General features: G+C 39.2%; 1 protein-coding gene across 4 annotated transcripts; it reads right to left on the bottom strand.

Annotated features, from left to right (window-relative positions):
- Nucleotides 1-1039: 1039 nt before the first annotated feature.
- Nucleotides 1040-22719, bottom strand: zbbx (zinc finger, B-box domain containing). 4 transcript variants are annotated; one of them, XM_086035855.1, is made up of 9 exons: nucleotides 22574-22719; nucleotides 21149-21267; nucleotides 20609-20722; nucleotides 16290-16377; nucleotides 15619-15673; nucleotides 15164-15276; nucleotides 3933-4143; nucleotides 2390-2558; nucleotides 1040-1354 (listed from the first exon to the last, which is right to left on the bottom strand). In XM_086035855.1, exons 2-9 carry the CDS (start codon nucleotides 21205-21207, stop codon nucleotides 1351-1353), a joined length of 813 nt encoding a protein of 270 aa, XP_085891981.1. In that variant the 5' UTR covers nucleotides 21208-21267; nucleotides 22574-22719; the 3' UTR covers nucleotides 1040-1350. The 4 variants fall into 4 exon arrangements, with proteins under 4 accessions (XP_085891981.1, XP_085891980.1, XP_085891982.1 ...); XM_086035854.1 differs by lacking the exon at nucleotides 22574-22719 and adding an exon at nucleotides 22185-22463 and having other exon boundaries at nucleotides 21149-21270; XM_086035852.1 differs by having other exon boundaries at nucleotides 1041-1354; nucleotides 21149-21270.
- Between the last annotated feature and the right edge of the window lie 464 nt (nucleotides 22720-23183).

Genomic DNA, 23183 nt, shown 5'->3' with positions numbered 1-23183 from the left:
CGCAGGGATGCTGTAGTTTTCTTGGCCCTGAACCAGCTCTGCACAATGTTCTGTAGAAATTGATTTAATCCGTTTTTGGTTTAATTTGCTAACAAAAAGGTGATGATCCATAAACCTATTTGGCACGGGTAATAAAGTCGGGCGAATGTACCTTTGAAACTGCTAATATAAATTGGATGGAGTCGGGTAGAGTTGTAAACCTATAGCGGGTCAGATTTTCTTAAGGGGTTCGGTGCCTTAATCACAGATACTTTGACTTTGGCATTGATGGAAGGAGGCGCTCACTCACCAACACTCAAGAGAATTCAGGTAATCAGCCTGACAAACCCCCAACCCACCCTCGCCCCCCCCCCCCCCCCCCCCTCAGTCACAGGACTGGTGATGTTTACGACTCTAATACACCTCTCCCCTTAGTGAGTTCTATAAAACAGCCCGCACTCCATCCTCCCCTCACTCTTGGAAACGTGTTAAAATTCAGCCTCTCGCTCGCTTTCTTTCTGCCGGCCAGCCAGTCCCTCTGTCTCTTCATTAAGCTCTGCCACCATCATGGCTGCAGGCTTATTGCACTTAGATTGGCTCCCTGCTCTGTTCCTCACTTAAAGGCGGCTGCAGCAGGGGACTTAAAGCGGTCCTGCTCAGGCGGTCAGCGGGTCCGAAAAGTGCACTCTAGCGCTCATCCCCCCCCTCCTGGCCCAGTCTACGGTGGGCTACTCAGTCCGAGAGGTGCCGCTTAAATAAAGGGCTGTAATTACGGGACCTGCTGAAGACGAGCTCTCAGGAAGTCAACAGCGCTATGTGTGCTGGGAGAATGCTTGGCGGATCGGAGGCAGAATAAGAAGTGGCATGAGAGGGTGTTGATGTAAAAAAATTTATTAATTAATTAATTAAAAAAAACAACAACAAAAAATTGAATAAATGTACATGCACGAATGCAACAGTAAAAGTGAAACAGCAGCCCCAAAATCAACAGCCTGGAAAATTTCAGATAGGATTATATCAGTGAACATATAATGAACAGCTAGGCTTGAGAAAAATGTCGGAATATAAAATAAAGGCACGGATATTCAAGAATGAATCAAGTGTAGGATTTATTTTAAATAAAGAATGTTGAAACCAGCACACACATTTTTCTTAGGCAACATACATGACATTCATTTGTCAGATGAAGTTGCTGATGCTGGCTAATCAGATCTCGTCTTTTCCTTGAACATGTTGGGACATTCAGCTGTAATTTTAAAGTCATCTGGAATTCCATCACCTATATAAATTCCTGCGCAGTGACTGATGTTGGTCCGGGCAATTGGTCTTTGAATTCTGAAATTCTTTGGATGCCATCAGTGTTCATGCAGTTTACCTGTTTACAGTTGCACAAAGCCGACTGGTTAAGTATATGTACGTCTTTAAAGGATGTTTACATAGAACAACAAACAATACCAGTCAGAATTTTGGACAGTTTCTTGTTCAATAGCATGAGGAAGTGTGTCCAAACCGAGGGTGTGGCTGTTAATGTTTATAAAACCAAAACACAACAAGAGGACAATTTGAGCAACTTTCCCTTAATATGTGGCTGGAAAGTTGAAAGGTCAAATGACAAGTTATCTTACAAACTCTACGAAAACCCCACTTGCTGTTTTGGTGTGGTCAACTATTAGAGGAGTGTAACAAAAAAATAATTTCGATCGGCAAATCGGCACACATCTAAAAGATGAGTGCATCGAATTGAAGCGAATCGAATCGTTCCACTTATATCGAGATAGATATCAAATCGTCTTTCATTATGAATATATGTATTTATCTATACAATGTATAAAGAGCAAATAATTGTAGATTTATATGTGTGTATTGTATTATCATATGGGTTGATATATGTTCAGATGTGAGTATGATAGAAATATATATACAATATGTGTATGTATGCACAAAACCGTGGTAGTCGACAGTTTGATATGTGAAAAGGGTAGACGGTATATGCATTGGCTTCAGTCTACACCTTTTGGTCTTTGTTTGTGAATATTGCTTTTGACCGCTGATTTGATCAAATTAGAAATTATACTAATATACCTTTGAAAGGCCGCATTTACAGTACCGCCAAGTCCATTCGTTAAAAATAACAACAACAAAATCATCGTATCATACACTCGTGAAGTGAGTCATACCGTATGGAGTCAAATCCCACTGAATCGAGCCAAATCAAATCATTCCACTTTAAAATGAAGAATACGTATTGCACCACCCCTTGTAACGATATGTATTGAATCGTCTTATTTTGGAGGGATGCACACCCCGACAATATATGCATTAATATTAATAGAATGTAAAACACCAATACTGAAATACTAAACAATACTAAATCTTCCAAAATAAAGTATTGTATGTGAACGAATCGTACCTGCGGTACCTCTTGAGAAGCAACCTTTCCATATAGGTAAGACTGCTTTTAGGGAACTCCACCTTGATGGGTACCTTGGCAGGTACGTTCACTCCCCATCTTTCTCCTTCTCCTACATGGCCTCTCTCTGAAGGGAAATCAGCTTGGGCTGCTACACCTGACACTGATACTGGGGGAGAATATACAAAAACAAAGTTGAGTTACAGAGAGAGTAAAACAAAGCCCAGAATGTGTCAGACAAAAGTAGGATGTGCAACACATTTTCATTGCTACCTACAGTAAGTGGAAAAAAAAAAAAAAAAAAAAAAAAAAACATTGGCAGGCTGCAGTAAAGCCCTATACAGACTAACAAAGAGATGCATGCAATACAATACAAAACATTACAACCACATGAGAGAAAAAAAAAAAAAAAAAAAACACAGATCGAGGAAAGAAAGAAAAACATTATGATTGCTCTCAACGCTTTAGAAGTCCACAGTGGCACCTTTAAAGTGGACCTGTGAGCCAGTGGCTTGACAGAAATAATTAGGGCTGAAGGGGCTGGCAGTAATTTGCAGAGTAGAGTGGAGAGGGAGAAAGGGGGGACGGGTGGGGGGGTGGGGGGGGGGGAGTCTGTCCAAGTGGCAAGGCAGAGAAAAGCGGGAGGGAGGTTGGGGTACACCTAGAAAGTCGAATAACACCACTAATAGCACATACATAAACATGCGGACAAATGCTCTGCTGCACATGCAGACCCAATATGAGATGGAAGGCAGCTTGTATGAAAACACATCCACGTGCACATGGCTGAGGGGGGGTGAGTGCGGTGGAGTGGCGTACGGCCACCCAATTCTCTCATTATCGCAATATGCAACCGCCATGGATTATTTTTCTTACTGCAGCGGTAAGCACTTTCTGGAAGGCCTTAACACATCAGCGTAGAGAGAGGCAAGGAAAGGGGCAGCAGGAACACTCGGGACTTGGCGAAAATAGCACGTGAGAAGGAAAGCGGGGTTGTCGCATGAACGTGCGCAGGTCAGGACTGCTGAAAATGTTTTGCCATGATTTCAAAGTTAGCCGGAGATACCGCTATCTCATGAAAGGCATTCTGTTGTCATTTGCTACTTAAACAGAAAGGCTTTCCAAAACCTGGGAGGAGTGGTGGGCGGGCAGCTCGAAATTAAAAATGTTCAACTAAATATAAAGAACTTTGAGGACAGTGGAGAAAATGGCTCAACATTAGCTGATCTCAATTTTCTTGCAGGCCGTGTATTTCAAATTGGTGTTTGGGTTCTATATGTGGTAGAATACAAACAAAATAATAATGGTGATGATAGAATTTAAAAAGGAACCTATTGATTGTTTCTTTTTAACAATTAACTTCAACTCATTTACTGCCAGACATTTTCAGACCATCTTTTTACGCTAACGTTTGAAAAAAAAATTAGGAAAAAAATATCAATAAATTCCTGGGATTGAATGGCTGGACCGTGAAAAGACGAGTAAATTTGTCAATGGCGGTGAATGAGTTAATGTACCCCCAAGCCTACAACCACCTTCTCACCTGTTTGCGTCCACATCGTAACTGGTTCTTCGGCACCATCATGCCTTTGGTTTCTCCACTCCTTGAGAGCCTCCTGGAAAGATCTAGCCGACTCCTCCTCATCAAACTTGCCACCAAGAAGAGAATTGGCAAAATCCGTTTTAACATCCTTGTTGTGTTCCTTTTTAGTCATCTCCGCTCTTGTCTTTTCCCCATAATTCCCAACAAACATCTGCAATTTAAAAAAAAAAAAAAAAAGGGAGAAGCACTGAATTAGAAAGCACGCCAAAATGTGATTCATGCTAATCTTCCCTAATCTACGACTATAACAGTACTGTAAAACATGAATGGAAACTGAATTAGTCACAAAAATCATCTTTCCTGACGAAGGATCGCCAATTCTAATCTGTATCCTGTGTACTGCATTTGTGTAGCTGAGTAAATTATACATTGAAGTGCCAAAATAGAGGGGACAGTTAATGAGATCCTTCAAGGCTGTGCGCGTATGTAATTGCCAATTTGTGCAGGCAAAAACAAGTAAAAACTTGATTGTCTCTACATTTGATATGAAAGCTCAATAGAGGCTTGGTGAGAATAACGTGATCAAAAACTAATTAGGCAGATCCTCATTGAAGTGGACACATCAACTGTGTGTTCGCTTTCAAAACATACGCCCGATTATATGGCGCATTATGCATCGCATTGTATTCATCAGTCAGTTTGCTTAAAATGCATTTATTCTGTTCCCACTTTGATTGACAGTCTACTTCGGTCCCCACCAAGTTCATTGTATTGCGAAGAAAGCAAAAAAATATTTTCTCGATATTGGTCTGGTTCATCATGTTTCCATGCTTTGCCAACTCCAAACACACAGCTCTCTTAAAAAGCTAACGATATGTAAAGCGGAAAACGTCAGCCACGAACGAATTGAATAATCATTGGTGTGAACAAAATGCGCACAGTGGAATCGTGTTTTGCATGCCAGCGTCAAAATTCTGTGGTTCGGGGTTCAAATCTTGCAGCTTCGGCCTTCCTGTTTAGAGTTTACATATACCCCAATGCAAACTCCACACAAACAGAAACGCCAGAGCCCGGATTTTGACGTCAAAAATTGAGAGGTTGTTCATGCATAGTGGTCACTACAGTGGACAGCTATTATGATTTAATGTTATTATTTAAAAAATAAATATATTTTTGGGATTAATTAATATAGGCGAAAGCAACTTTTAAATAGCTGTCCACTGTAGTGACCACTTTGCATGAAAGGGTTAATGAATTAAAGTATTACAATTATTTGGACTGAGCACATATTTGTAATGTCATTACATTGTCAATACAGAACCACCTAATAAATGGGTCTATAAAAGGGGACGAGAGGAGAAAGGACACTGCCCATATCTTAGATGGCAGTGTTACAATTGCAGCGCTTCTACAAACTTCTCAGTAAAAAAAAAAAATCAAAATTAAAAAAAAAGTATTTGATTTAATGAAAGAAAAAAAGTAAACGTAAGCAGTTTCCCCATCACAAAACATATAAAGGACTGGTGAGACCCACCCAGATTCATAAACCATTTTTATTCTATTTGCATGAAACAATAAGGTGCAATGTTCATTTCTTGGTGTAATGCCTAATGTATCCACCGGATGTTACACTGCGCGGCTGATTTATACTTGGTTCAGCAAAATCTTGATCATCAATCTTCTGCTGAAAACATTAGTCAATACCCGATGTTGTTTTGGTTTATTGAAAGAAAGTCAGCCATTTCTTGAGTCTTTGCTTTTGACGCAGCATTTCATAATAAAAGGTCAGTTCTGACATTGGTGAAAAACATGGCGTTTTCATTAGCTGTTTTGCTGCATACATTTAAATTGTCAATATGTATAATAAAAAAAGTCAAATTGTCATGACGTGGGGTTATCGTGTTTTGTTGGAAAGTGTTGACATCATGTTGTATAAGATACTTTGGTGGATTTGTAATTGAGTGAATCATTTCAGAAAAGGAAAACACAACAAATAAAACAATAAATGCAACATACAGCTCAAGTATCTCCATACTTGTAAATCTGAAAAAGTGGGACACACGCTGCATGAATACTGATTGAGCTTCTCTGTACCACAGAATAAACTCATTTCGCTGTTCGTTTAATAACAACTGACCACTTGCGCTGCTGAGGTTAACCAGTATGAAGACTGTTGTCCCGCACTTGAAGGTGTCAAAAAGAAGCCCTGAAAACATGGACACGAGAATTTAAATATGGAAGGCCGACTACTGGCAGCGCAGTTAAAAGGGTTGTGCTGGCACCGTGATGTCATTTTCAGTCGACGGCAAGAGACAGCTGAAGGCAAAATGGCACTTCATGCACAAAGTAATTCATCGCGACTCTTCATCGTGAGCCAAGCGAGGCTACTCTGTAACAGTCAAACAGTCATTTCTTCAGTGCAGTACACATGTACATGAATGTGCAATGAAATATTGACAAAAATGTGAGAGCTGTGCTCACTTTTGTGAGATACTGCATATCAACATTTGTTTTTATTTGACGCAATAAATTACTCGATTCGCTTTAAGTGGAATGCCTTTGGTTAGTGGAAGGGTGTCTTAATTTCAGAGTTAACAATACATGACCTAGGGCTGCTCGATTCTGAAAAAAATATCAATCACGATTATTTTGGTAATAATTGAAATCACGATTATTCAAACGATTATGTTTTGCTATAAAAGAAGAACAGGTTTAAACATGTAAAAAATATTAAGACAAAATTCTTTGAAACGCTATAATAATTTAAGTTCGTTTTGGACCCAACAACATTTATTAAATTATTTTTTTTTTTAAATGTAAGCGCAAATGTATAAATTAAAATATGGTTTCCTTGCATAAACAAACGAGTTAACTTGCTATGCACGTATAAATTGCCAAAGTAGTAAACTGCTTGGAGTATAAATGCCAATTTTGACAGATTATCAGACATGCTATTCATCTATACATTTGTCTGGAGCCTTTTTTGTTTTGTTTTTAAAGTAATATTTACACATAGTAAACAAAGTTAAAGTAATTTGCTTCTGATCAATTATAAATTTAATACGCTGATTGCGTCAAACTAATTTAAATGTTGACTGTTACATACTAGTATGTAATCTATATAATACTTACAAATTACAGTAAGCCATATTTAAATTGTATTGCAATATACTGACCAATAATATGTTTGCAAATTGCATTTGAAGCAATTTCAAACAAAAATGGACACAAAAAATTTGACTTCATATTATGGACTACACAAGAAATTTAATTTAAGTCACTGTAATACTGTTTAGCATGGTTTCTATTTTTGTGCTAGTAAAAGTAGTGTATATTTGCATAAGATGTGTTATTTAAAATAAATCTCTCGTGCCGATTGCGAAGTGGAGTCTGTGCCCTAAACATATGGAAGCCATGTCCGGCCATTAGATTCTGTTATCTTTTTGTGTCCCTCCGATGTTGATGGGTGGGGGTTACTGCGTTCAGTGTTTCAACGACTGAGATTCGCATTGCGGACGACGCCAAATCTAACTCGGTGTTTTCCTGCTTTGGTGTATCATAACATCATCGTAAACCAAACGATCGTCTTTGCTCGCCGTCTTCCACGGCAAACCCCAAATGTAACCAAATAAGCGATTTCAACTCGCTTTGCTTGTTTACAAGTCGTTCCTGTGACGGGTCTCGTGCCATTTTTAGGTCTGTTACTCTGTTCAAACGTTGAGTAGGAGCGTGTGCAGTGTGACTTGCTGTGTGCGGCCTGGCTAGCTAGCTAGCTAGCTAGCTAGGTAGCTAGCTTGGAGAGGGCGGCGCGGCCGAGTAACTCATGTGCGCATGCCTCAAAACAACTCAAAATTAATATTAATCATCATTTGTTTACGATTATGCCAATTTTGTAATTGTGGAGTGTAATAATCTAAATCGTAATTGAATTCCGATTAATTGCACAGCCCTAACATGACCTATTACACAACTGACATTAGATGTCACATGGAATCAATCAATAATATTTAAATTTAAATGCGTATGTGCGAGTTTTACAAAACAACAAAGTTGATGGGAAACTAGAAAGGCGAGTACACAACTGTAATCAAATTAATATTCTATTTGTCACCCTGTCTCTCATTCTCTGTCCTCTTCTCTTGCATTCTTTCCAACACAAATGACACAGGATTAGCCGAGGAGCGAGATCTGCATGCGTCAGCTGCATGTGTTTAATCCCCTAGCCTTTGCATCCTGCCAAAGTACACAGCTGGGCGTGATTGAATAAGGGTATGGATGTGTGCGCTTCAAACTGAAGTGGGCATCCACACCGACATAACAAAGCAAGTCAACTGACATATTATAAGACGTGACCTGCCTCGACCTGCATAGGTTGACCCAGCAGCAAGCGGCCCGCGTCGCGCGCTCTGAGTGGACTGGGATTCATTTCTGAAAATAAAAATACTGACCGCGGATGAGCCGTTTTAAGTTGTGATACCCGTGTTCACCACTAGATGGCAGACACCACAAGACTGTACTTCTCCACCAGAGACACTTCTGAGCAGGACCCGCATGAGGTCAAGAAAATGGGTGTCCTTAAGGTAAAATTGGAATATATTATATGTTCACCGAATTTAAACATCTGCCTAGTTTCTGCCTAGTCGCCACTACAACACCAATCCCAAAAGTACGTAAACAGAATTTTTTTTCCACAAGAACCATCGACAGTTCGTTATTAAGTGCACAAGGAGTTACTGAATTTGTGTCCTCCAAATATATGGATATATTCTATTATATATATTATATATTATATATTGGATAAGTGGCTGTTATGATGAAAGGCGCAGCCGCGATGATGCAGAGGCCAACTTTGCTGCCCTACACCGCGTTATACAGGAGTGTCAGCCTATTCATTTGCGGAATTTTCACGACATTCATGACAACCGCACAGCAGTATAATATTAAAATCTCTGAGTTAGTTGATTCTTCCGAATAACATGCACCAAATGAGTTCTCACACTTAATGGCAGTTTGCAGTTTTGTGCCATCCTTGAATAGGAATATTTATGCAAGAGCGCCATTTGCACAGAAGGGGGTTGAAAAAAAATATGTGCACATTTTTGTTTGCTTCAATGCATTTCAGCATAAAATATATTAACATGCTCTTCTGGACACTGGTTCATTTAAAAAAAAAAAAACTTATACAAATATTTTTTTTTGGGCAAAACAGTAAATCTGAAAATTCATGAATAGCATATTTAAACATTAAAAATATAATTTTGGTTAAAGAGCTTTGTAATCAAACAATCCATCACTTAAGAGTGGGTCTGAGCAGGAGTCATTATTCTTGTCTTGTCTAATCAGAGCAGAGAAAAACACCTGAAAGTGAATAATGATATGGAGCATTAGTGCCTCCCTTAGGTGAACTCTAGCAAACCACGTTTATACTGCACACTGATGTTGATTCTGTGTTCACAGGCATGCGTGTTTAGGATGATGCTGTGACTATAAATGCATGAGAACAATCCTTTACGTTTCAATTAGCTTTCTTCAAGGCCGAAAAAGAAAAATACATGCACAATCAGGATGCGAGGGGCACGCAAAAAAGAAAAGAGGTCAGAATAAGGGGGCTGAAAAGAAGAGGATAATGAAGTGGAAGTCAACCCGAATTATTTTTTTTCAGGAATATGTTCTATGCAGGCCAACTAGTTGAAACAAGGCAATATGATTAATATGAAATATGAGTTAAGCAGCAAAATCCACCCGTTTTTAGCCATCTCAGCGGGCGGCCATTTTGTCACTTCTGTCGACTGAAAATGACATCACAGACCCTCAGGGCTCAGATAACAACAAATCACGGCTCACCTGTTTTCTGAAGCTGAGCTATGATTAGTCGTTACCTGAGCCCTGAGCAACTGTGATGTCATTTTCAGTCGACAGAAGTGACAAAATGGCCGCCCCCAGGGATGGCAAAAAACGGGTGGATTTAGTTGCTTAACTCACATTCCACAAACACAATATTAATCAGAATGCCTTGTTTCTAACTCGTGGGCCTGCATAGAACATATTCCTAAAAAAAATGTTTGGGTTGACTTCCGCTTTAAATCACCAAGGGTTGAAAGCCTTGCTCGAGCATACCTCCCCCAAGGCTGGTAAGCAAACTAGCATCATTGGGTTACAAGCAAACTGATATACTGTTTGAAAATAAAGTACTCATGAATTAAGAAAAACAATACTTTGCCGTTTGTGGACATTTCTGCAGATCTTCCAATATGTTGTACAGTCAGCATGGTATTTACTGACCCAGTCACAGGCCTGGAAATGTTTGCTCTGCAAAATTGATTTTTTTTTTTTTTAAGTTTCTCAGAAGTCACTCATCCAAATGACTTCAAACAAAATCTCCCTATTAGAAGCTGACCATGTAAAATTATCTTGGGATGACGGGTTGCCGACAAAATACACGGAGAAAGGAGCACACACATTGGGAGGGATTATTTTCATTTTCAGAGAATGTTATCTGTCTAGATACAAGGGTTAAACAATATAGTCGCTTGTCATAAAGCCTTTCCCTTTCTTGTAAAGCAAACTCAGACAAACTGACAGAAGTTCAAATGCGTAACTGAGTCAAGCAAGTTGTGCGCGAAGTAAAAGGAGACAGGGTTAATTGTCACTTGTCCGTGCATCTTGAGATCATTATTTGTTTAAAATCTGCTTTAATGAAGCAAAGGAAGGTTCTTACATCAGTACTCAAAGTGATGGAGCCCGGAGGCAGGGTCAATAGCAAAGCAAACATGCAAGAACAAGGAAGATTGATGGAGATGCTTCATCTGTTTCCCATGGAATTTCACTAAATGAGGGTGACGAAGGTTAGGCCAGCTTTAATTACAAATGACACACATTTTTGGAGATCAGGTAGACACGCTAATTTTGATCAAAACAATGGCTAATATTTTGGGTGGAAAACGCACAGTGGAGTTTTAGCTGAGTTTTTTTTTGCTGGGGCTGGATCAATAGCTATCCCCCACAAATGGTATTTTGGGGTTTTTTTAAATGTTGGTAAAGATCTGGATAAAAGTGCCACAGCATGATTCTGAAATGACATTGTCAACAGATTGGCCCAGTGGAGTTTTATGCACTCACTATATTTTGATTTACTGTAGCTTACTGTAGCGTCCATCCCAACACAATGGTAGAAAATCTTGAATTTCCTTTCAGAATCAATATTTTTTTTAATATTGCGTAATATTAAGGATAGACCGATTATTGGCCGGGCCGATTATCGGCACCGATATTTGGCTTTTTGACGAATATCGGCATCTGACTTTTTTAAAACTCTGCTGGCCGATAATAAATCAATTTGGAACTGTGGAAATCAAAACAAAGATATGTGAAAGTTTAACATTTCCGTTATTTTGAAATTTTCATTTACTGTAGAAAACTACATGGACCTATTGTTAAAGTTTTCATTGATCCTTTTTAAGACATGCTGACAACCCCTGGTGCTCCCTGAACTTTTTGTTAGAATTTTATAACAGATGTATATTGTCAAAAATGTCTTAAAATAATAATTTTTAAAAAATCAACATTATGCAAACCTGAAACATTGTTCAATAAACATGCTTAAAGATGTTGCAACAAAGTTAAGAGTACATTTTTCTTTAGATTTTGATGCCAATATTTTCCTTTTTACTGAAAATGAATATCGGCTCCAAATATTGGTTATCGGCCTCCTTGACTACCAATAATCGGTATCGGCCCTGAAAAAAGCATATCGGTCTATCTCTACATAATATGTTACAAAATACTGCCACAAATACAAGCCTTTGATAGCAAATGAGACGTGTTGTTTTGCACAATGTAATTTGAACAAAAATATTAATTTAACACCAACACATTTTTATGAAAGTTACATTTTCGATTAAAACAATTCTAATTCGCAAGAATTCAGCCTCAGCAAAGTGTAATAATCATCACAATTCTGAAAATCATTCTTTTGTTCGTTGAGAAATGGATAAAAATGTCTATCGCAAGAGGGTATACACATTTATGTGTATGTTTCAATGCCCATGTGACATGCAGTACCTGTGTGTGTGTACGTGTGGGTTTTTCACAAAAACAAGTAAAAAAAAAAACAGACCACACAAGTGCGCATCGCCTTCTAATGGTGCCATAAAGCTGGCCCTTATTTCCCCTCTTTCGCCTAGGGATAAATTACAGCCACTCTCCCGGGACCAGGCATACTATCAGGCAACAAGCAGCATATCACTACACTCTTCTGTACTATGCTGGAGGAAATTAGTTCCCTTTTTTTTCGCCTGAATGGGTCTGGAATACTGTATAGAGTTAAGCATGGCGTGTGCGTGCACACGTGTGTGTGTGTGTGTTATGTTTCTCAAGTGGGGTCCACAAGTAATGAGGAGAGGGGCTGTTGGCCGGCGATGATGACAATGAGCCGGTTACCCCAGCCACACATTTCTGGACGACACAAAATACTATAGTCGTAATTACACAAATGATTTTTTTGCTCATAATTTCATTGTGTTGCAACAAGCGCCGTGATAATGATTCATTTCCCCCTGCCCGACACACTTCTGTGTGTGGTACTGATACAAGTGTTTCATTTCATCGCATTGAAATAGCAGCTGAGTGATGCAATGAATAAATATTGAATGTTTATTTTAACATGGAGAAAAAAAACTATGATAATAACAACAGTAACAATAATGACAAAAACAACGACAAACAAGCAAAAATGACAATCAGCACCTGACACCGGTTTTCCATGCTCAAAAGGCAGCCAGAAGAAGTCTAGACTTATTCAAACCCAATTCTATTCTATTCTATCTATTCTTTGTCCATGGTAAGAATAATACTAAAGGCAAAAACAATAATAATGATTATAATGAACCACTACATAGTAATATAAAATAATGAATACTCAAAGAGATATATATCAACATTATAAATTAGGGATAGACCGATTATCGGTACCGATATTTGGCATTTTGACGCATCGGCCTTTTTTAAAACTCTGCTGTCCAATAATAAATCCATTTAAAACTGTGGAAATCAAAACAAAGATACGTGAAAGTTTAACATTTCTGTCATTTTGAAATTTTCATTTACTGTAGAAAACTACATGGAGCTCTTGTTTAAGTTTTCATTTAACTGTGTAAGAGATAATGACAACCCTGGGTGCTCCCTGAACTTTTTGTTAGAATTCTATAAGAGATGTACATTGTCCAAAAATGATTGTAATAATATTTTTTTGTAAAAATCAACATTACGCAAGCCTGAAACATTGTTCAATAAACATGCTTCAAGACGTTGCAACAAAGTTAAGAGCAAATTTTTCTTACCATTTTGATGCCAATATTTTCCTTTTTACTGAAAATGAACATCGGCTCCAAATATCGGTTATCGGCCTCCTTGACTACTAATAATCGGTCTCCGTATCGGCCCTGAAAAAAGCATATCGGTCTATCTCTATCATAAATCCACATAGACAAGATCCAACACAGATCCATAATAATTTGGACTGTAAGAAAAGTAAGTGTGATCTGGATGGCCAACTTTAGGGATGATTGTTTTAAACCCTTTTTTTGTCAAGTTATGCGTATCAGTGAAGCAACTGAACTTACAGGATGTAGCTAATATCTGATCAACCATCCATTTAACTTTATTAAATACCGAAATGCTTCTTGGTAATTTGGCACGTACTGTATATTTTTGACGTGTGGCTTAGTTCCGGCTCATTGTTCTCATCTATTATGACAAAAATGTGGCTGTAGTATGCAATATAATAGTGGAGTGGTCAATAGGCCGGGTGGAGTTCGAGTACTTCCTCTTATGCCATTTTTTTAAAATTTGACTTATGAGGTAAAGTGAAGTGAAGCCAATTGGTGAGCACTTTACATTACATACATTACACATATGTTTAGTACTATGTAATTATAGGTTCAAATAGTATGTGAGTCTCATACATGATTCCTTTACAGGCATTCCCATGTGTTTTGTTGAACTATGTTCTTCCTGGCGACTATTACGTTTGCCGTTATGCCCATCACAAAGGGTACTGCAGATAGATAGCCCCGTAAAGGTGCAATTTAGCTTCAGCGTCAATTGCACTATCAAGTAAAGCACCGCATTACATTTGAACTCAGTGTGGGTGAGTCGGCCGGGTGAGTCGGCGGCACCATCCCTTCTGCTTTAGTGTTTAGACCGATTGAAAATGAAAGTTATCAGAGGTCAAAGATGGGAGAAAAAAAAAAAAAAAAAAGCTTTCTGCTAAATACGTTGCAAGCATCTCTTCATGTCTTTATTATTGATTGACTCATTCACCGACAGACACTTTCAGACCCTCTTTTGCCCTAACGTTTGAAAAAAAAAAAAAAAAAAAAAGGAAAAAAATATTTAAATAAATTCCTGAGATTGAATAGCTGGACTGTGAAGTAAATTCGTTGATGGCAGTGAATGAGTTAATGTACATGCACGTTATGCATAAACATTTTTTTTTTTTTTTTTTTTAATTAACGAAAAGGTCAGTTGAAGCAGCTAATCTGCGAGCAGAGCAAACACAACCTTATTACAATACGTTTGGGCAGTGAAGTCATAATAAGAGTGAAAGAAAGGAAAAGCACTAAGGGACACGAGGGCGGGACATAATCCAATTTCGGATATGGGAAAGGAGGCACAAGGAAAGGGAAACAAGTGTTAATAAGTAGCACGGAGTGCGGTATATCAAATGTGAGAGGGGACATTTATTTGACGGGAGGGACATCTGATATAGGAATGGGAGTAAACAGACAAGAAGAATTAAAAGCAGCAGAGGTCATAAGATGGAACAGTATACATGTAGTATTAAAAAATACAAAAATAAAATACGGCTCGGAGAGGCAAACGTGTTGTCCCCGTATATATATGTGAAGGGCAAGTTCAACTTAAGAATCTATTTGAAAAGTGGGGTAATTTTCTCTTTTCTTTTTTTAAACTCCGAAAAGGCTGTGTGAGGATATAACAGAGCATTTTGCCCATACCGGGGTTTCCCCAAACAAAAGGTCACATGTTATTTTCACCTTTTGTCCAAGTAAAACGCTAGAAGCTATTTTATCATCCCGCAAGCACGTTTTCTCGGAGAAACTGCTTTTGATTTATATTTGTTGGAATTACTTTATGTTCGAGCCTTGAGTTGCAACTTTTTGGGGCCTCGGTCTTTGAAAGGGAAACGAACCATATCGTGAATTTCTGCATACCTGTTGATCGGTCCACATGTCTCCCTGTCCATAGATTGGTCCCCTCATCCTGCTTTGCCTGGTTGTTGTCGGGGGACAACAACATGTTTCACACAGAGGGAGATGAGGTGGCGCTAGGGAGACAGACATTGATGTAACCATAGGGCTAATAAAGTCGTATTAAACGGGATGTCACTCAAGATCAGACGTTAGGTCAAGACAGTCCATTTTGACATTTTCACATTTTTTTTGACAATGTATGCGAATTGTGGCCTTTAAATGAGCACCTTCATAAGAAAATATGTTCAAAATTGAATTCAGCATAGCCAATTACATTAAATTTTTGTAGAGGGCTCTGCAGAAATAAAGTCGCAATGTTTCGCTTTAACTTGAAGGCGTTTTTTTTTTTTTGCCTGGAAATTTAGGAATTCGGGATGTTAAGAAATCAAGCCTATACACAGTGACTAATGACTCACCCGTTATCGGTTCATCCTTCAGCACTCGGATCCTCATCTTGCCTGCTGATGATTGCTGGGAACAGGGAACAAACAGTTTAAGATTGCAACAATAGGCTCTCCTCCAATCGTGGCAGATTTGTTTTCATGACTGTTTTAAAAAAAAATTAAGAGTTGCTTCAGTTGGCTCCATCATTGACTTTATATTTTACTTTAATTTATTCCCACTTGAAACATGAAGCATAAAGTGGACGATTTTAGTCATTCAGCCACGGCTCGGATCGATTCATTTTTCGACGCACGGTTGTGAACGTGACGTCATCGTTAGTGATGTCTCCATGAAATCGGATGTTAAGACCTGCGGTGAGAACCGTGGCGCAAGCCGCCTGATTCAAATGATCAAGATCGTTATCCAGCTTCTGCAGACCTCGCTGATTATATGATCATTTGAATCAGGTGTGTTCCAGCAGGGCGAGACGGAAAACGGGCAGGATACCGGACCTCGAGGGCCCTGCTTTAGAGCAATCCAAAGTGAACATATTTTAGAAGCATCAGAAATGTATTGCATCAGTGGATGTCACCACAGGATCAAGTTCAGCACTTTTTACCAGGTGGAGATGACATTCATTTCATGTATCAGAACAGATTGAACAAGCATAACAATTTTTTTTTTTTTTTTTTTAAATGGGTACCTTTTGGGTTTTCTTGGTGCCTTGCATCGCAGCACTGCTGCTTATTGATGCCAATTGTTCTGATTTCCGGTGGAAAATTCCTGATTGCCTAAGTGAAGAGAGAAAAGTATTTTGTTTTAGTTAGCTCGTCAATTGTACACGCAATGATGGATTTGATAGCAATTCGTCACAGTTGTACCTCTCTATAGATCTTTAGATTCTTAAAAATTCTTTCTTTTCGAAACATTTCCTCAAGTACTCGTGGAAGCGTATTGTTTGGCCAATAAATCTTGGTTCCTTTGATTTCGGACTTCCTGATGTGGTTTGCCGCCAGTGAACTAAACCGAGATACCAACAGGCTATATAGTGTGAGGGGGAAACATCTAGGAGTCGTTTTTTCAAAAGGTATTAGACTCAAAGACACACCTTTGCATTCTTGGATCCAATTGAACAAATGGAATACTTTGAGGGACTTCACTGCAGATTGCACGGTAAATAAAAAATAGAGCAAATCCAAGGGAAAAAGAATCTTTAATGTATGATAACGATGATAAAGTTATTCCCTGTTACGTTTAAAGGAGCGCTGGGCAAGAAATCGACCTTAAACATTTTTCACAACTCTTTTGATGAAACGTTGACTTACAAGTACAGTAGTTGAAACGGGACTTCATGCCCTGGGGGGGTCTGTATCGTTTTTACTGGCAACTTTCAGGAGGGTGGGCACAACAAAACACAACAAAATACAAATGTCCTGAATAGCGTGAAAGCATACTCGCTCCCTCCTTTCGCTAGAAGGACGGCTCAGGATTTCGCGACACTACGCGCTCGCACAAATGGGAAATGTGGTTGATTTCTGTCAAAACACTACCGCTTTTGTCCACATGGCGCCGCCATAATCAACAAAAAGTGACATGACACACTGTTGCTTTAAGTCAAAGTCCTGATAACATGATCATTGCATGAAAAGTTATTGGACCATTAACACTAACTGCTTAAAACCATGGAGAGGTACGTTTCTGTGGCAAAATATAATGCAGCAGGACTATTACATTTGAGTTTTGTGAAGATGGAAAAAAAAAAAAAAAAAAAGGTTCTTCAATTAGACGGGAGTTATTCGTGCTCATCGCGTTGAATTATTTATGCGTTTGTGATGGCTGTTTATTTTGGGTTGAGCAGGCAACCTGTCACAGAAAGTCAAAGAATACGCGTGTGTAAAAGAATGTGCGTTTAAATGTGACGGCAGAGTTGCCAACTGCCTGAACTCTGTTGGTGTGTTGTGCTGACACTGAGGGTGGGCGTCAGGTAATCACCAAAGCGCCATCTCCCTGGCAACTGACTGTCGCCAAGGGAGACAACTGAGGCACGCCTCTGCTGGTGCAGGCTAACAAGTTGTCCCTTCCGGACATTCCGACCATCCCTCAAACGCCCCCCCCCCCCAAAAAAAATTCTGCAACTCCACTGCCATTTTTCAATGGAAAAAAAAAAATCAAAAACATCCTCCTTAACCTTGGATTGAGCCCTCAACTTTCACCCATTCACACACATATTTCCCTCCCCCTTCCTTTCCTCCCTCATTTCTGCCATAATCCACCCCTACACACAGGTGAGCATTCCGTCACTGACGGACCGGTCCGACGACCGTTTTGCTGACGACCGACGTATAACAGGACATCTTTTAAAAACGATGGACTAAAACGAATGACGGAAGTGGATTGTCATCCGTCAGTGTAATCGCCACTAGCCGTGGAGCGTCACTGACGGCCACCCATTTTTGGGGGGTACTGACTGACGGATCAACGGACTTCTGACGGACCAACTGATGGACTTGGCAAATGGACTGACTGACGGACTGGCAATCACAATTCAGTTCGTTCACCAAAAATGACAAACTGACGAATGACGGACGGATACCGTGGCCACTGACGGACCAGCAAAATAGCAAAATTTTGTAAAAAGAAAAATTAGATATACATACATATATATATACCGTATGTATATATATATATATATATATATATATATACCGTATATATATATATATACCGTATATATATATATATATATATACCGTATATATATATATATATATATATACCGTATATATATATATATATATATATGTATATATATATATATGTGTATATATATATATATATGTGTGTATGTATATACATACGTGTATATGTATAATATACACACATACATATATATATGTGTATATATATACATATATATCTATATGTATAATATACACACATACATATACATACACCTATATAGAAGAAAATTCTGTCAAAGCTTTTGTTGCGATTTCAACCAAAGAAGAGGGGAGGAAAAGGATTGTTGTTTAAGAAAAGTATAAGAAAGCTAGTGGTATCTACAATCCTTCGAGGCCGGAAGTCACATTAAAGCTAGGAGTCGGGCAGGCCCACTCATAGAAGGATGTACTACATTTGCTCCAAGCCATCAGACTGACTTTATTATTGCCTGTGTAGTCGTCACAAAGCGATTACACCAAACCTCCTCTCAGCAAACTAAATTTGTACATCTATTCTTTTGGGCCCCGAATAACTGAATCCGCCTCTAATACAAGAATAAGCCATCCATCTAGTCTGGGAGCAGTGTGATCTTGGGGACAAGCAAAGAGAAAAACAAAGTGGTGCATAACACAGAAACACAATACGCACAACTTGACTATAAATCACATCTTGAAGAGTTGCAGGGAAAGCTTGTCAAAGATGCACTCCTATTGTACTGAGGGGGAAAGTTTAGAGAGGGAAATGGGAGAATTAATCCCAAGAAACCTCCACGTCATAAAAGTGGAACGAGGGAGTGAAAGATTGGCATTGCCAATCAGAAAAGAACTCATGATTGGGGAGCAATGATAATGTGATGACGTACGGTTACATCCGGAATGTCAAATGTGAAATTGCTGACCAAACATGTAAGAAAACGACATCGGGTCCCCAAATGCTTTGTACGTGTTAGCAGTTTACAGTGTGGCTAACGCAAGGCAACCCTTCCATTTGACGAACTCTTGGTTTAAGGCGATGCAGTTCTACAAGTGACCGTATAACACGAGCACGACACAAGACAAAATGAAATGTTGTGATTTATATTACGCTGTATCAAAATCACACAGGCAGCTGCGGCCGCACCGTGCATCATGAGGCTAGTGAAGCTGTAAATGTTGCAGTATTTCAGCATGACAGGAAGCACCGCGTTCGTGTGCTTATCTGTTTAGCTGCAACGCGGCCCTCTTCCCATTTTGATTTAGAGCTCCTTCATTGGGATTGGATGTTGGACCTCCACTGTTGTGCACCAGATGACTTCGATTCAAAAGCAGACTGGTCGCAGTCACTGACAAGGCAGTTTTGAAGACAAAAAAAAAATAAATTGTGATTTGATCGCAAAGTCATCTGCACAAAGTCAATGGCGTGAACCAACCTTTTCCATTGAAACATTTATTCGACCGCTTATACTGAGATAATACAGCATCAGTATGAACGTGACCCCACTAGTAGCCTGGGAATGTGATGTAAAATGGGGATAATATCTCAGTGTCTCACATTGTTTGGTTACTTCTTCAACCTTCTCTCCCTCTGCCTGATTTGTTTCCCTCCAACCATCACTCATTGTTTTTTTGTGTTGGTGAAAGGGGGGCATTTATCTGCACTTAACTATAAGCCTCTTAACTGCCTGATGTGGCAAATCACAGGCCACCAACATGTCTGATTCAGTCGTATTATTTTCCCATGAGAGGAAAAATCGAATTTAGTCTCAACAGGTAGCCATAATGATCCGCTTAGTTTTAATCTATGTACAGTGTCTCACAAGGTTGAGTACATTTCTCATTTTGGTAAATATTTTAGATCATTGTATCAAAACACACCTGCCCCAATTTGAAGTGTCTCTGATTAACCCCAAATAAAGTTCAGATGCTCAGGCTCTGACGGACATTTTTGCAGTCACAACAGGGATCTCATTGTTCAAAGGGGTCAGCCAGGAAAAAACACTAATGGTAGAAAAGGTTTTGAAAAGAATTATATTGGTCGCAGTTTTTTTTTTTTTTATCGTCAAGAATTGGCGAGAAAATAAGGGGTGTGTGGACTTTTTATATCTCCTGTAATAATTCATCCATTCATTTTCTGTACTACTTATCGGGTGAGCTTCTCTGGGCGAGAGCCACAGTACTCGGGATGAGTACAATAAAATAATACCGTGTAAGGTTACCAATACATATTTAAATTTAAAATATGAACGCAAGTATCGTTTGTAAAAAAAGTGACTTTTTTCACTTCTCTATCCCCCACCGCACGAGCCGAACCACTGATACTCACCCTCTCTCACCTTTCTCTCGTCTCATGCTCTCTTTCAGCTTTTGCAGTTTCTCTTCCAGCTCATTGCCCTGCTGGGCCAGAGTCACCGTCTCGAAATGCAAGCCTTGTGGGTTCCTAGGGTAACACATGCGCACGTACTTTTGTGAAGCCAGTCGATGATAGTCAATCATACAAATGACGCACTCCATCAGATTAGCAAGCCGGGCTCTCATCGATATGTTCAATCCATCCACTGCGCAGTTCCCTGTTGCCATGGCTGATCAATATTTTCATCAGTTAGTCACAGGATAAGTGTAGGACCCAGCTCAAGCATCGCTTCAGTCAATTACTGGCCCGCAAATGAAAAACTACACATGGACGTTGGACTACATTTCACAGTAAGTGTACTGGAGTGACGAAACATGCTGAACTGCAAACTGTCACAATGTTGGTCAACAAAATGAATTGTACATCTAACCAAGCAAGTCAATAATGGCCGACAAATGATTCAGATTGTCACATTTTTTTAAAATTCACATCAGTTAAGTTAGCTCAACTTACCTGGCACTGAATTGTAAAGATTTTGCTTTGGGAAGCACCACAATGTCATTTAAATTCATGTCTCCTCTTGGGTTGGGACGCCTACGTCTTTTTGGTGTTTTTTTTTTACCAGGAGATTACTTCTGCAATAAGATCCAACAGTCATGAGTACATGATCACACTCGCTTCAAACTCACACAGAGTACAGCGCCACTGTCTATGATTTTTATCTAAATCGATGCTGCTGAGAAACCATGACCAAAAGCAGACAGATTTGCCAAAAGCTATACAGGGTAGTTAAAACAACTGGCAGTAACTGTTTAAAGGGCTATTGAGAAATTAGTTAAGTGAAGCATTTTGGGGATATTGTTATAACGAGAGCGGAGAAACCGCCAGATGAAAACATAAGGGCATTGGAATGAGGGTTGTTAAGTTTCACTCAAAGGGGGGAACATCGAAGAAAAGGCAACACAACTTCTTCTATTTCATCCATGATTTTACAACAATATTAAAATCAGCAGACCATCCGTTGACCTATTTTCCATAGCACTTGTCTTCATTGGGGTCATGGCTGAGCTATCCCAGCTACATAACTTTAGCCAAGGGCTTAGGTGGGGTACACCCTGGGCAAGTCACTTGCCAGTCGCAGGGCACATATAGACAAAACAACTATTCACTCTCACATTCAAACCCTTAAAGATTTTAGTGTCTTCATTTAACCTAACATAGGGCCTACATGTTTTTGGCAAATGGGAGTAAGCCGGAGTACCCGGCGAAAACCCACTGAAGCCAGTTGAGAACAGGCAATGGTCAGAGCTTGAGATTTGAACCCCGACACGCTGAACAGTGAGGCAGATGTGCGAACCACTCGTCCAATGTGCTGCCACACTCGGGTGTGGATCAGCAATACTTAGAAGATCAGTAAATTCCACTGGACAAGAATATTTCTTTGCAGGAATTTAAAACATTCCCTTTAATATCCAACATATCAAAAATCACCTCGTTATAAAAAGTAAAAAAAAAAAAAAAAAAAAGCTCAGCTCAAATACAGTAATACCTGAGGATCTGCCACTATGTTTGGAAATCAGATTGTTATCCTGGTTAGTTGGGATAATCACATTGTTTTTAGTCCACACGCAGGCTCAGACTGTACATTTAAAACAATTAGACGAGAAATACTGATTTAAATAACTTGGCTATTAGTGTGAGTTGAGGTGAAGAAACAACAGAATGTGTAATATGGTAAGTAAATAAACTAGCACTTGGATTAACAACGACTATATTAAATTAAAACAAGCATATCTGAAGCTGCTGTCACCAAAGGCAATATGTTACATCACTGACACACGAATATTGAGTCACTCTAAACATGATGTAGCGTAATAGCAAAAGCTTGTTAGCGCTATTTTAAAAAGAACATCAGGTAACTACATGGACTAAACTCACCCAACGTGTTATTTTGAAACAGCGGGTGTGACGCTGACTCTTCTGAAATAGTCCTACGTCAATATTCAAACGTTTTATCCAAGTTGTCATAAAAACTTGTTTGTTGTCGTTTGTTGTTTACCGGAAGCACGCGTCGGGTAGCAGTGTTGTTTTAGGTTTCCATGACAACTGAAGCACGTGATCCCAGCTCTCATTCTCGCGATAGCTGTGCAACTGACAAGGTTACAGGTTACACTGTAGTTTCATAAAATTCTTATACTTATCCAGTGTTGGGTTGCGGTAATACGGTTAATTATGTTTGGATAATAATTTATACTCCAAGTTGATCAACTTGTTCCATATAATTCACATGTCCCTAAAATTGTTGGGGTTTTTTTTGGTTCATGTTTAAAGTGGAAGTCAACCCAAAAAATGTTCTTTTCAATAATATGTAGCCCCACTAGTCTAAACACGGCATTCTGATGGATATTGTGTTTGTGGAATATGAGTTAAGTACTGTTTTTTTATTTCAGGGGGCGGCCATCTTGTCACTTGCTGTCAACAGAAAATGACATCACAGTTGCTCGGGGCTCAGGTAAAAACCAAGTCATGGCTCAGCTTCAGAAAACAG

This window comes from Filicampus tigris, chromosome 7 (genome assembly GCF_054856515.1).
Source record: "Filicampus tigris isolate MCC_2025a chromosome 7, RoL_Ftig_1.0, whole genome shotgun sequence".
In the NCBI taxonomy this organism is placed as follows: Eukaryota; Metazoa; Chordata; class Actinopteri; order Syngnathiformes; family Syngnathidae; genus Filicampus; species Filicampus tigris.
The sequence above is the reverse complement of the archived record's forward strand: the minus strand, read 5'-3'. Positions and strand labels throughout refer to the sequence as shown.

What these genes read in the sequence shown, in the direction of transcription:
- zbbx (XM_086035855.1), bottom strand. Translation starts at nt 21,207, where the DNA reads ATGAATTTAAATGACATTGTGGTGCTTCCCAAAGCAAAATCTTTACAA. An exon ending in CGAGAGAAAGGTGAGAGAGG is followed by an intron (nt 16,378 to 20,608) that starts GTGAGTATCAGT and finishes CTCTTCACTTAG; the next exon opens with GCAATCAGGAATTTTCCACC. An exon ending in GCACCAAGAAAACCCAAAAG is followed by an intron (nt 15,674 to 16,289) that starts GTACCCATTTAA and finishes CCCTGTTCCCAG; the next exon opens with CAATCATCAGCAGGCAAGAT.